General features: G+C 46.0%; 1 protein-coding gene across 1 annotated transcript in view; it reads right to left on the bottom strand.

Annotated features, from left to right (window-relative positions):
- Positions 1-13,915, bottom strand: part of CFAP65 (cilia and flagella associated protein 65) — a 50,825-nt gene extending 36,910 nt beyond the window's left edge. The window contains exons 1-6 of the mRNA XM_044304232.1: positions 13,889-13,915; positions 10,112-10,240; positions 7,678-7,862; positions 5,417-5,519; positions 753-919; positions 478-677 (exon numbers count right to left, since the gene is read on the bottom strand). Of these exons, the coding sequence (XP_044160167.1) occupies positions 478-677; positions 753-919; positions 5,417-5,519; positions 7,678-7,862; positions 10,112-10,189 (733 nt within the window). The 5' untranslated portion in view covers positions 10,190-10,240; positions 13,889-13,915. The remainder of the gene's footprint in view (positions 1-477; positions 678-752; positions 920-5,416; positions 5,520-7,677; positions 7,863-10,111; positions 10,241-13,888) is intronic.
- Between the last annotated feature and the right edge of the window lie 1,333 nt (positions 13,916-15,248).

Genomic DNA, 15,248 nt, shown 5'->3' with positions numbered 1-15,248 from the left:
TGCACAGACCCGTTGAAATGAATGGGTCAGGATTCAGTGCGGCTGCAATGTGTTCACGTTGCGCATCGCACCCGCCCGGAAAACTTGCTCGTGTGAAAGGGGTATTAAATGGATATGAGCTGCAATACAAATCACAGTCCATGGACATAAGGGGTGCTTTTTCTTCTTAATTATGTGCAATCCCTTTAATTTCATCATGGTCCTCGGTGGTGTTATTGCACCCATATAATGCACTAAGCCATTATTCATAAAATATCCTAAAAATAATAGATCCCAGTAATCTGCTCTGCTGTCAGATGATGGAGTGTATGGGATGCATCAAGTATCATGTTCGGGTCCTTACTGGAGGACTCCCCTGGAGGAAGGTAACCAGGACGGGCATTGAACTGGCATAGTATCTAAATGCACGCTATCCATGTACCCTGCGCAGGGGTAGCTCCATCACATACAGTCAGATTCAGTTTCGCTGCTTCTTACCTATTGCAGTGAACTGGATGACCCTGTTATATTCCTCCCGTTCACCAAAGTGACATGTAGCAGCCGTATTATACACGAGGGCAGTCTGTGGCTGGAATATGACTTTGGTCCGAACCTCACACTTGGGATCAAGAACGCCGCTGGCTGGTATCAGCAGGAAGGGCCCGGGCACATCCCAGCGGAACAGAGTCTGCAAGTCACTGAGGGGTAGAAAGTTACTAATGCATCAAGGGGCGTTGTTGTGCAGATACCTGATGGAGGACGTGATCATTTACCTGACATTGCGCAGGACAAATATGGCCTCTGAGGTGTCGTAGACGGCGCAGGTGGGGAGACTGAGCTCTTCGGGAAACAGCAGCTCGTGGCGGGAGAGGGTCGCACGAAGAGCCACCGAGAAGCTGCCTTCTTCTGTCTCAAAAGTGATTGCGTCTTCATAATCCCGCTAACAATTTACAGCCAATAGAAAGACGACAAAATGGTCAAAATGGGCTACAGAGAAGGCTGAGGAGAAGGCTGGAATCACACACTGTTTCCTCAGCATTTTTTTTTTTTTTTTTTATGTTTTTCCATCAAGACTAGAAAAACACCTGAAAAATGCATGTACAAAATAAAAACCGCCAAAGCACTACCAAAACACTATAAAAATGCTCAAAAGTCAAGGTGCTGTACACAAACATTTAGGTTATCTGCAGGATATTTACTGTGGCTCAACTCCCCACCATTTTCATGATCTCTGCTTAAGGGCTCTTTCACACGACCATGCCTTTTTTGGGCGGATCCGCAAAACACGGATGGCGCCCGTGTGGCTTCCGCAATTTGCAGAAAGGAACAGGAGGCCTATTATAGAAATGCCTAGGTTGGCTGGTGAGTATTAGAAAGTAGCAGAACTTTGTGCTCGACACAGTTTCTAACTATAACCACAAGATGGCGCTGTAAGACAAGCCTCTGTAAAAGGTAAGGTGATGGCTGGTACCTTTCATCACTGTGTCTCCACTACAGTATTTTCGTTCTGAAGTTATCAAGTTTCTAAGTGACCACTTAGTAACCCACTGAGCCAGCTCAGCACACCTTATATACCCATCGAGCCAGCTCACCACACCTTATATACCCACCGAGCCAGCTCACCACACCTTATATACCCACCGAGCCAGCTCACCACAGCTTATATACCCACCGAGCAAGCTCAGCATACATGACTTCCTTCATGAGCCACATGCTGCTGACCTCGAAAGTAGGAAGTGGTCAGAATAATGGGACTCGTCTGTGTATATTCCACTATATAAGATATTGTATATAAATAGGAAATCCTCATACAAATTTGAAAAGATATCAACGTGTTGGTTGGGGAAGGAGATCACTGCTGAGTGACCTACAGACCTATGGGTTGTAAGGGAGGTGGACTCATCTGACTGAATGTGATACATGTGAGTGAATGGGGGTATAACGTTTAATTAACGCAACTTTTTTTTAGGAGTAAAGAAAGACTGGTGTATTTGAAACTCCTCTCTTTAAATTGCCTCAAATTTCTGATCACTTAATAAATCAGCTTAATCGTATTTGGTTTAGGTCTGACCTCTAGTGGTTGTTTTCTTGTAAGACAGGTTTATATTCACTAAGACTTGTCTCATTGGTTTGCGCAAATAACTGGAAAAAAGTCTTAACTCTGTCTCTTTTAATGCAAATAATTGCACAACTGCCCCCTTAAAAACTAATGGGAAGAATAAGCCTGGTCAGGAGTGGAGTAGGATCCGTTTTTCTGTTTCAGTAATGTTTCCGTTCCATTTTGTCGTTCTGTTTATCCGTTTGGTTTCTGTTTGTCATTTGTTTTTTGCAGATCGCAAACGGAAACAGAAGCATACAATAAGGTTTAAAGGGCTTCTGTCAGCCCACTAAACCGTTTTTTGTTTTTTTTTGGTTAATAATAATCCCTACACTGCGAGCTCCCTATACATAAGCTAAATATTCATTTTTGTTCAGTAGATTTTGTTAAAAAGCAATTTTTATAATATGTAAATTACCTTGCTACCAGCAAGTAGGGCGGCTACTTGCTGGTAGCAGCCGCACCCTCCTCTCATAATGACGCCCCCTCCGCTGTGTGAGTGACAGGGCCAGGGAACGGGATCGTTCTCTGCTGGCCCTGTTTGAATTCAAAATATCGCGCCTGCGCCGTACCTGTCTTTAATCGGCGCAGACGCACTGAGACGCTCCATCCTCAATGCGCCTGCGCCGGGTGTAGTTGTGACGTCATCGGCGCAGGCGCATTGAGGATGGAGCAGCCGAGAGAGCGGCCGCCTCTCAGTGCGCCTGCGCCGATTAAAGACAGGTACGGCGCAGGCGCGATATTTTGAATTCAAACCGGGCCAGCAGAGAACGATCCCGTTCCCTGGCCCTGTCACTCACACAGCGGAGGGGGCGTCATGATGAGAGGAGGATGCGGCTGCTACCAGCAAGTAGCCGCCCTACTTGCTGGTAGCAAGGTAATTTACATATTATAAAAATAGCTTTTTAACAAAATCTACTGAACAAAAATGAATATTTAGCTTATGTATAGGGAGCTCGCAGTGTAGGGATTAATATTAACAAAAAAACAAAACGGTTTAATGGGCTGACAGAAGCCCTTTAAAGAGTAAGTAGATAAAAAAAAATTGGGCTGGGCATAACATTTTCAATAGCTAGTTCCGCAAAAACGTAACGGATACGGAAGACAAATGGATGCATTCCGTATGCATTCCGTTTTTTTTGCAGAACCACTGACTTGAATGGAGCCACAGAATGCGATTTGCGGGCAATAATAGGACATGTTCTATCTTTGAACGGAACGGAAATATAGAAACGGAAGACATACAGAGTACCTTCCGTTTTTTTTTGGTGGACCCATTGAAGTGAATGGTTCCATATGCGGTCCATATATGGAACACAAAAAACGGTACGTAAATGGAAAAAAAAACGTTTGTGTGCAAGAGGCCTTAGGCCTCTTGCACACAACAATAGGTCTTTTTCAGTATTTTGCGGTCCGCAAAAAACGGATCCGCAAAAAATACGGATGACATCCGTGTGCATTCCGTTTTTTGCGGAACGGAAATACGGAATTGGAATGCATACGGAGTACCTTCCATTTTTTTTGCGGATCCATTGAAATTAATGGTTCCGTATATGGAAAGCAAAAAAACTGAACGGAAATGGAAAAAAAACGTTTGCGTGCAAGAGGCCTTATTCAGATGCAAAGAAAGGCGCACCTACATAAATACATCGGAAATAAGGTGCAAAACGAAGACAACTCCAAAATTAGTCTCAAAGTAAGGGCTCATGCACACGACCGTATGGTTTTGCTGTCCGTCTTAAACGGATCAGTTTTTCAGTTTTTTGTTTCAGTAGTGTTTCCGTTATTCACTTCAATGGGGCTGCAAAAGATGCGGACAACACTCCTTGTGCTGTCCGCATCCGTTGCTCCGTTCCGTGGCCCTGCAAAAAAAAATAACATGTTCTATTCTTGTTCGTTTTGCGGACAAGAATAGGCATGTCTACAATGGGCCGCCCGTTCCGTTACGCAAATTGTGGAAGGCACACGGGGGGCTTCCTTCTTTTGCGGATCCGCGGACCGCAAAAAACAGAACGGTCGTGTGCAAGAGGCCTTAGACAAACAAGGTGCAAATGCCTCCTAAATAGCAAAATAGGTTGGTAAATGAGACTATAAAAATAATAAACTGTCGGAAACGCAGACGCTGCAGTATGACAGAACAGTAATTTGTACGCCAAATTGTGAAAATGTTTTTCTTGTTGGCTATGTATATTAAACTGTAAGAAGGTACCTGGAATCATGGTGAATGGAAGGTATGTGTCACCGAGGTACCTGGCCTCGGTGAAGTAAGAGTCGGTATTTAATGTGTCAGCAGCAGCTATTGCTAATTGACACCTTGAGATTTAGCATGGCTGTCATAGCTGATCCGGGACGGCTCTTACTTAGAGTAGTCAAAGTGCTGGGTGGGTAAATACTCCCCATGTTCCAGGCCGGGTTTTGCCAGGCATAAAAACCAGCCAGCACTGCCAGGTGTGGTGGATATACCTCCCTCTGACAGTGGAGCTCAGGAGTCTGTGTGCTGTGAACTGAGGGCTTTGCTGGGATTTGAGGTTTGAGCCGGGCTGGAGGACCCAGGCCCCTCTAAAGGCGAACAGGCCGCCTATGGACTTGATGAGGCTGAACGGCTAACAGGGTGTGAATTAACACCCAGGATAAAAGCTGACTTTTATTGTTTATGGACTTTCCTTGTGTGTGAACAAACACCAAGCCATCTGCGTTTTGTGATACACCAATGTGTGAATAAACACCGCAGTTTGATTCATGAACTGTGTACTTTGCCGCTATACTGCATCCGCTAGTCCTAACTACCAGAGCGAATCCCCACATAACTAAGTAGCAGGACATGTAGGGCATACATGGGGGATGTCCCTGCACTTAATATTTCTGGGCGCCGCTCCGTTCGCCCGCTGTGGCCCCCGTTACATTCTCCCGCGCTGTATGCTAAGTAACAGCATCGGAGCACCAGGGAGGAGACATCAGCTTTTCTCCCTGGGCGTTCCTTCTCCCTGGCTGCAGCGCAGAGCGTCACAGCCGGGGAGAAGGTGATTATTTTTTTTGTCCCTGGCTGTGACGCTCTGCGCAGCGATTGGACAGCGCTACAGCCAGGGAGAAGGAACACCCAGGGAGAAAAGCTGATGTCTCCTCCCCGGTGCTCCGATGCTGCTACAACACGGTACAATGTCGCGGAGGCGCCCAGATATAATAGTAAGAGCAGGGACATCCCCCATGTATGCCCTACATGTCCTGCTACCTAGATAATAAAGTATGGACCCATGAAAGGTCCTCTTTAAATTATAAATAAAATATTTCCAAGACAAGCAAGACCTCGATCAGGAACTTGAGGAAGCAAGCAAGTCCTACCTTCTCCAGGGGTCGGAATGTGATGGGCAGAGAAAAGGACGTTCCTGCGCTCAGTGTCATGGTCTGTGGGAACAGAGTCTTGAAGAAGGTGGTGACGGGAGGACTGCGGGACGGACAGAACATCTGGTTATTACAGTCTTAGTTATAGATTGATAGGATCCATCTCTCTGACCGAGTAGCAAGTCCTGGAGCTTGTGATGCTTTTTCACATAGGGAAACATTGTGGTCATGGTTATCCTGCAATGTTCCTATGACCTTTGGAAGACACTGTGCATATGTGGAGCCCAAGCCCTACTGAACTACCATCCTGGGCCCCTGAGAGCCATCTGAGTGTCTTCGTTCTTAAAGGGGGTTTCCAGGAGTTTACTATTGATGGCCTATCCTCGGGATAGGTCACGAATATCTGACTGTTGGGGGTCTAACTCCTGGCACCCCTGCTGCTCAGCTCTTTGAAGGGACCTCAGCGCTTAGGTGACTGCTACGGCCTTCTCATAGCACAATGCTATATATTGTAGCCCAGGCCCATTCACTTGAATGAAACTGAGCTGCGCATAGGCCATGTGACTGACGAATGTGATGTCACTGCCCTAGAGGTCCGCAGCCTCTTCAAAGAGCTGATCAGCAGGAGTACTGGGCGTCGGACCCCACTGATCAGATATTGACAACCTTACCTGAGAGTAGGCCATCGGTATTAAACTCCTGGAAAACCCCTTCGGGCTACCTGCACACGTTGTGGATTATGTGCGGTTTTTTTATGCAGATTCTCCTGCGAAAAACCAGAGTGTAATACAGTACCAGCAAAGTGTGCGAGATTCGACAAATCTCATGTATAGTTTGTTTTTTTCTTCCGTGCGGAAATTGGCCTGCTGGGCGGATTCTGAAATCCATGGCAGATATCACTCTTTTAAATGGAAGGGTCACTGAGATCTGCTGCAAAATCTCATCAAATCCGCGAGTAACACGTGTGGATTTTGGTGCAGAATTTCTGCAAAACAGCCCACACCTGTGTGCAGGTAGCCTAAAGGCTTTGTACACTTTCGGAGGCAATTTTTTTTTTTTTCATGATTGCATTTTACTCATTTTTGGCTAAAAATCATTTTTTCAATTGACATTTACTAAAAATATTCAGCTGTTCTGTCACAGGGGGTTAACTGTTTTTCTAGCTGTGTGAATGTACTTTTTACTCTCAATTTGTGCCGGTCATCTAATAACCCTCATCTCTAAACTACTGAGGTCATAAAAACATTTTTAAGCCACAATCTTATCAGTAAGATAAGGACTGAGTTATAATGAGTGTTTATAATGTCAGAGAGCAGAGATAAGGAGCCCGTCAGCTGCCCAACTGATGGAAGAGAGAGAAAATCCAAAGGGTGCTACTGCAGCATGTCAGGATGCCATATTTTTTATAAAGACCAATTTAAAAAAAATAGTTTTTAGATGAAAATGAGTACAATGCAATAATGAAAAAAAAATTACAGCCAAAGGTGTACATAGCCTTTAAATCCAAGCCCTTTGAAACAGATATCAGCCAAATATTGTTCTATTTATCTACAACACCAAGCATGAGAGTGACCATGATCAGGGGTCCCGACTCTCCGAGGATCCATTACTGTGGGGACCCCAAGTATAAGGGCGTTATTGTTCTGGGAATGTAGTTTGAGCCTCAGTTCACATTTCGGTTCAGAGCCTCCATCAGGGGATACTGTCAGCAGCATGCAATGTTATTCTTTCCATCAAAACTGGTAGAATTTGACGGATTGTATTATAAGTGAATGGGGTCCGTCAGGCAACATTGCTGCCCATCATAAGACAGATACAGCACTCCGTTTTTTCCATGTTTCTGCTCCTCTGAAGGAAAAATGATGGAAATGTGAACAGAAAGAGTCAATAGATCGCCCCCTAGTGGTGGTAACATGCAGCTGAATTTCATAAAAGCTTCTGTATGGGAACCAGTGCTCTGTACTGAGATAATGAAGCCTCAGTCCTTATCAGGTATTTTAGGAAAATGTTCCAAATCGTTTAAATACCCAGGTGGGTATTTAGGGGGAGTTCACACATGGAACATTTCTGCAGGTGAAAATCTGTTGCATTTATCTGAATGGGAATATATTGGTGGCAAGCACGTGCATGTCTGCAGCCTCTATTCAGATGAATACACAGTTGCATTCATTTCTGCGATAAATCTGCCGTGTGTGAATATACCTGACGTCTCCAAGTACCAGGGGGATATGGTCACCATTTATTGCTCTTCCTGTTATCACCTGAATTTTATCTTCTGGGTTCTAAGTCGCACATTTTTAAGAGAAAGATTCTTGGTGCTCTCTTTTCCTAGTTCCCAGTTCTGCCAGTGTAGGCACTTGCACACCTCGAACCCCAAGACGCTGTCCTTTTCCTTGACCTTCCTGCGTATGAGCGACCGGGACTGAGCCTCGGAGGAGACGTGTCTCTGTGATACATAGAATGGGAGAAATATAGAACACAAAGTGCAAAGAGCTCATTTATTAGTTATACTAATTATAGTAATAGGGGGAATGTTGCTGTGTCGGCCCCCCGCGGACCTCTTGTAGGGTACGGCCACGCATAGTGCAAATGCTGAGAAAATCTTCAGCATTTATATCCACTTATAACTTGACCTGCAGCGAGGATTTTAAAGGGGTTCTCCAGCTTAAAAACAATTTTTGGCAGAAACCGCTGGACCTGTGCATGGAAGATACTATCCTGCTCCCCACCACTGGGTTCTGACTCCTTCTGTCTGCCACGCTCCAGTTCCCTGCCTCTCAGCTTCTGGAGTGGACGGGGGACACGTGTGCCACTGCAACCAATGACTGGCTGCTGAGGTGACGTGTCCCACAAGTGGCATGGCACTGGGTTTCGCGGTGAACAGAAGAAGCCAGAACCCAATGGTGGGGAGCAGGTAAGCTCACTTCCCTCCACAAGTCTGGCAGAGAGGGGGGGGGGGGGGGGGGGGGGCTGGGGAAAATTGTTTTAAAGCTGGACAACCCCTTTAGGCTAAATGCACACGATCAGGATTGCGTGCGGATTTTCGGCGCAGATTTGCGTGCGGAAAATCCGCACCGTAGGTCATGTACATTGTATTCTATGAGAATTTGAAATTCTCAATGCACACGATGTGGATTTTTTCCACGCAGATTTTGATCTGCGGTGCGGATTTTAAAATCTGCAGCATGTCACTTTATATTATTTTTCCTGACCGGATTTTCTTCATTCACTTTGTAAAATCCGCACCGAATCTGCACGCAAATCCGCACCAATTGATGCGGATTGACCGCATAGATTTGCCTGCGAACACCTGCGGATTTTAGTGCGGATTCTCCGCTCATGAATCCTGAACGTGTGCATGTAACCTTAAAGGGGTATTCTCACCTGAGACAATGGGGGCACATCGCTAGGATATGCCCCCGTTGTCTGATAGGTGTAGGTCCCACCTCTGGGACCCCCACCTACACCGAGAACAGAGTGAGGAAGGTGGTGGCTGGCCACCAGTAAGCGCTCTCCCCGTAGTAGTGAATGGGAGCGTACCGTGCTTGCGTGGCCACCGCTCCCATTCATTTCTATGGGGCCGACGGAAACAGCCGAGCCAGCGCTCAGCTATTCTCGGCGGCCGCATTGAAATGAATGGAGGACGGCTTCACATGCGCAGTGTGTCCTCCATAACTTTCTGGGCTACTCAGTCTAGGTGCAGGTCCCAGTGGTGGGACCCACACCTATCAGACAATAGGGGCATATCCTAGCGATATGACCCCATTGTCTTATATGGGAATACCCCTTTAAAGCACTGCGGAATATGTTGGTGCTATATAAATAAAGGTTATTACTATTTAAATCCGCAGAAAATCAATCTATGTTGTAGACTTCCGCTGTGGATTTGGTGCAGCATTTCCGCACCAAAATCTGCTGATTTTGCAGAGAAACGCTCTGGATTTTCCGCTGTTTAATATCTGCAGTGGACCCGCTTCATGTGCCCGTACTCATAGGGGATGTTCACATGAGATGGATGCACTGTGGATTTCCTGCAGTGAACAAATCGCCAGCATTTTACAGCAGAAGCAAAGCAAATTTCCAACCTCTGCACACGACCGTTGTTTTGGTCCACATCCGAGCCGCAGTTTTTGCGGCTCGAGTGCGGACCCATTCACTTCAATATGGCCGGAAAAGATGCGGACAGCACTCTGTGTCCGCATCCGTTGCTCCGTTCCGTGGCCGTCCGTTTTGCGGACAAGAATAGGCATTTCTACAATGGGCCGCCTGTTCCGTTCCACAAATTGCGGAAGGCACATGGGTGGCTTCCGTGTTTTGCGGATCTGCAATTTGCGGACCTGCAAAAAACGGAACGGTTGTGTGCATGAGGCCTTTTTGTAAGGTTTAATCCGCTACAAATCCACATCAAAAATCTTTAACAAATCCGCCTGTGACGCAGAGTGAACTTTGCTGTTGAAACACGGGCAGTTTTGGTGCGTTTTCCAACAAACTCAATTGTTTTCAATGGGAAAATCCACACCGTAATTTATACAGTGCATTTTTAAAAAAAAAATTGCCGCACTGATTGATAATCAACGTTGAGGGAAAAGAAAGCAACAGCTCATTCCTGGTGCAGATTTTGCACGGAAATTTCCATTAAAGTCAATCTCTGGTCGAAAAAACCGCATCAATATCTGCGCCAAAATTGGTACTCACCAGCCTGATCGAAGGGTTCTGGCTCTGTCTCCCAAATGGACTGGAATCCAAAGGTCTCATGTGAACTGGGCCAAACATCGTGGCTGAAATCCGGAACACGTTTGCGGAAACGTCAGCCCAAATACGAGCCTGTAAGTAAATGAGACCCCTGCCTCATTACTATGCGTCTCTCTCCACACCGCACCGACTCTGACCCCGGGTGTTACAAGGGGCCTAAACCTCTATAGACTATAAAGCCTGGCCCATATATCTGGAGCCATACTGGAAATTCAAAGGGGCAGCTCTATTAACCACCTCCCGACCGCCTAACGCACCAATGCGTCCGGGAGGTGGTTGATTTACTCCTCCTGGACGCATCGGCGCGTCATCTCGCGATAGCCGAGATTTCCTGTGAACGCGCGCACACAGGCGCGCGCGCTCACAGGAACAGAAGGTAAGCGAGTGGATCTCCAGCCTGCCAGCGGCGATCGTTCGCTGGCAGGCTGGAGATGTGATTTTTTTAACCCCTAACAGGTATATTAGACTCTGTTTTGATAACAGCGTCTAATATACCTGCTACCTGGTCCTCTGGTGGTCCCTTTTGTTAGGATCGACCACCAGAGGACACAGGCAGCTCAGTAAAGTCGCACCAAACACCACACTACACTACACCCCCCCCCCCCCGTCACTTATTAACCCTTTATGAACCACTGATCACCCCATATAGACTCCCTAATCACCCCCCTGTCATTGATCACCCCCCTGTCATTGATCACCCCCCTGTAAGGCTCCATTCAGACGTCCGTATGATTTTTACGGATCCACTGATACATGGATCGGATCCGCAAAACACATACGGACGTCTGAATGGAGCCTTACAGGGGGGTGATCAATTACAGGGAGGTGATCACCCATATAGATTCCCTGATCACTTCCCTGTCATTGATCACCCCCCTGTAAGGCTCCATTCAGACGTCCGTATGATTTTTACGGATCCACTGATACATGGATCGGATCCGCAAAATGCATACGGACGTCTGAATGGAGCCTTACAGGGGGGTGATCAATGACAAGGGGGTGATCACGCATATAGACTTCCTGATCACTTCCCTGTCATTGATCACCCCCCTGTAAGGCTCCATTCAGACGTCCGTATGATTTTTACGGATCCACTGATACATGGATCGGATCCGCAAAACACATACGGACGTCTGAATGGAGCCTTACAGGGGGGTGATCAATGACAGGGAGGTGATCACCCATATAGATTCCCTGATCACCCCCCTGTCATTGATCACCCCCCTGTCATTGATCACCCCCCTGTAAGGCTCCATTCAGACGTCCGTATGATTTTTACGGATCCACTGATACATGGATCGGATCCGCAACACACATGCGGATGTCTGAATGGAGCCTTACAGGGGGGTGATCAATTACAGGGAGGTGATCACCCATATAGATTCCCTGATCACTTCCCTGTCATTGATCACCCCCCTGTAAGGCTCCATTCAGACGTCCGTATGATTTTTACGGATCCACTGATACATGGATCGGATCCGCAAAATGCATACGGACGTCTGAATGGAGCCTTACAGGGGGGTGATCAATGACAGGGAGGTGATCACCCATATAGATTCCCTGATCACCCCCCCTGTCATTGATCACCCCCCTGTAAGGCTCCATTCAGACGTCCGTATGATTTTTACGGATCCACTGATACATGGATTGGATCCGCAAAACACATACGGACGTCTGAATGGAGCCTTACAGGGGGGTGATCAATGACAGGGAGGTGATCACCCATATAGATTCCCTGATCACCCCCCCTGTCATTGATCACCCCCCTGTCATTGATCACCCCCCTGTCATTGATCACCCCCCCTGTCATTGATCACCCCCCCTGTCATTGATCACCCCCCCTGTCATTGATCACCCCCCCTGTCATTGATCACCCCCCTGTCATTGATCACCCCCCTGTAAGGCTCCATTCAGACGTCCGTATGATTTTTACGGATCCACTGATACATGGATCGGATCCGCAAAACGCATACGGACGTCTGAATGGAGCCTTACAGGGGGGTGATCAATGACAAGGGGGTGATCACGCATATAGACTTCCTGATCACTTCCCTGTCATTGATCACCCCCCTGTAAGGCTCCATTCAGACGTCCGTACGATTTTTACGGATCCACTGATACATGGATTGGATCCGCAAAACACATACGGATGTCTGAATGGAGCCTTACAGGGGGGTGATCAATGACAGGGGGGTGATCACGCATATAGACTTCCTGATCACTTCCCTGTCATTGATCACCCCCCTGTCATTGATCACCCCCCTGTAAGGCTCCATTCAGACGTCCGTATGTGTTTTGCGGATCCGATCCATGTATCAGTGGATCAGTAAAAATCATACGGACGTCTGAATGGAGCCTTACAGGGGGGTGATCAGGGAGTCAATATGGGTGATCACCCCCCTGTCATTGATCACCCCCCCTGTCATTGATCACCCCCCCCCCCCCCCGTAAGGCTCCATTCAGACATTTTTTTGGCCCAAGTTAGCGGAAATTGTTTTTTTTTTTTTTTTTCTTACAAAGTCTCATATTCCACTAACTTGTGTCAAAAAATAAAATCTCACATGAACTCACCGTACCCCTCATGGAATCCAAATGCGTAACATTTTTTAGACATTTATATTCCAGACTTCTTCTCACGCTTTAGGGCCCCTAAAATGCCAGGGCAGTATAAATACCCCACATGTGACCCCATTTCAGAAAGAAGACACCCCAAGGTATTCCGTGAGGGGCATGGCGAGTTCCTAGAATTTTTTATTTTTTGTCGCAAGTTAGTGGAATATGAGACTTTGTAAGAAAAAAATAAAATAAAAAATCATCATTTTCCGCTAACTTGTGACAAAAAATAAAAAGTTCTATGAACTCACTATGCCCATCAGCGAATACTTTAGGGTGTCTACTTTCCGAAATGGGGTCATTTGTGGGGGTTTTCTACTGTCTGGCCATTGTAGAACCTCAGGAAACATGACAGGTGCTCAGAAAGTCAGAGCTGCTTCAAAAAGCGGAAATTCACATTTTTGTACCATAGTTTGTAAACGCTATAACTTTTACCCAAACCATTTTTTTTTGCCCAAACATTTTTTTTTTATCAAAGACATGTAGAACAATAAATTTAGCGAAAAATTTATATATGGATGTCGTTTATTTTGCAAAATTTTACCGCTGAAAGTGAAAAATGTCATTTTTTTGCAACAAAAAACGTTAAATTTCGATTAATAACAAAAAAAGTAAAAATGTCAGCAGCAATGAAATACCACCAAATGAAAGCTCCATTAGTGAGAAGAAAAGGAGGTAAAATTCATTTGGGTGGTAAGTTGCATGACCGAGCGATAAACGGTGAAAGTAGTGTAGTGCCGAAGTGTAAAAAGTGCTCTGGTCATGAAGCGGGTTTCAGCTAGCGGGGCTGAAGTGGTTAAATATCACTTTTATGGCACGTCAGTGAGACATAGTGTAAAGGTCTGGTGAGTGGGGGCCCCACAATATAACCCTCGCTGACCCCGATAGATAGATAGATAATAGATATGAGATAGACAGATATGAGATAGATAGATAGATAGATAGATAGATAGATAGATAGATAGATAGATAACCCCCCTGTGTACATTACATGTATGGCCCTATATATACAGACCAGCGGTATAACTATGCCAATAAGCTGTAAAACATCGTCAGAAACGCTGGAGATCTATATTAGCAGAGTTTGGGAGCAAACCCAGAGCTCACCCCACTGTTCGCCTCACGGATCGCCCGTCTTACCGGCAGCCATGTTCCGTCTCCTAGGTAACGGGACGCGGCTCAGCTGGAAATGTGTTTCTTGGCAACCACGGCAGCCGCGTAGGGTCAAATCTGTGAGAAGGCGAAGCAGTCAGCCTTCCTTTGGGCCTGCAGTGGTATTTTTCACGTGGGTGAACGCTTCTTAGTGAAGTGCAGCCTTTTACTACACTTTATAACATCCCGGGGCATCTCTAATAATGAGGTATTTATGTATGTTTTATATCTCAGTGCATTATGTGGCTCTAGCTTATCTGTTTTATTTAAAATCCACAAAAAATCATGGCTAAATTTCAAAATCCTGTTTGGTGTTGGCAGGAGGAGATCTGAGGGGATAAAGCCATATTCATAGGTAAGTCGTCCTTTGCGTTGATTTCGGTTGACTACACCAGTAACGTAACAACATCCGCTCTGGTTGGAAATTTCTGGTGAAAAACAGAATGAAACGTAAAAGTTTATATGCAATAAATTACACAAGTGGAGATTCTTCAAAAATATGTTTAATGTCTTTGGGCCCCATGGCAGTGCATCGAGGTGTGGCTCTTATAGGCCCAGAGAGAATTAGCGCCATGAATCCATGGGTGCCCATATTATATAAAAAATACATGGCGCGCCCCGTAAGCTTTGCGTGGTGTTTGGCTTTGTTCACACTGCACTGCTGGGGCACATTTATCAAGCCTGCTTTTTTTGGAATAAAACAACAACAAAAAACAGGCGTATTGGCAATGTTTGTCTTTAATTTGCGTTTTATTTATTATCCTTTTCATATATCGGGTTTTTCTTTTTTTGGTTTAAATGTGGTCGTTTTCTTATAAGACCGGATCATATTCAGTAACAGCTGGATTATATTAAAAGTTCAGGCAGGTGATTGTCAGAGCGTTCCTCCCAGCAATCGCCTGCTCACCAGCGGAGGAGACCACTGCTATTACATGCAGCGATCTCTTCCACAGTATAGAGGAGCGATCGTTATGCCAATGCTCTTCCCCATACAGACATGCTTAAAAATCTGTATTGCCCGATGAACGAGCAAATAATTGGCGACAGTATTATGCTGGCAGACCGCACAGGCGTTTGTCAGAAGGAAACATTCCTTCCCGGCAATCGCCTGCTCGTCAGCGGAGGAGACCACTGCTATTACATGCAGTATTCTCCTCCACAGTGTGCCATCACTTGTCCCCATACTGAATCATTGTTTGCCTGCAGCTGATTACACACCACGATCTGCCGACGGCAAATGATGATTCCAATTGCTCGTACAGTTGGGTAATTAGCGATAATCTGGCAGACAGTCTGCCAGTGTAAGGCCTCTTTC

This window comes from Bufo gargarizans, chromosome 8, assembly GCF_014858855.1.
Source record: "Bufo gargarizans isolate SCDJY-AF-19 chromosome 8, ASM1485885v1, whole genome shotgun sequence".
Lineage (NCBI taxonomy): Eukaryota > Metazoa > Chordata > Amphibia > Anura > Bufonidae > Bufo > Bufo gargarizans.
This window is presented reverse-complemented; position numbering and strand designations above follow the sequence as displayed.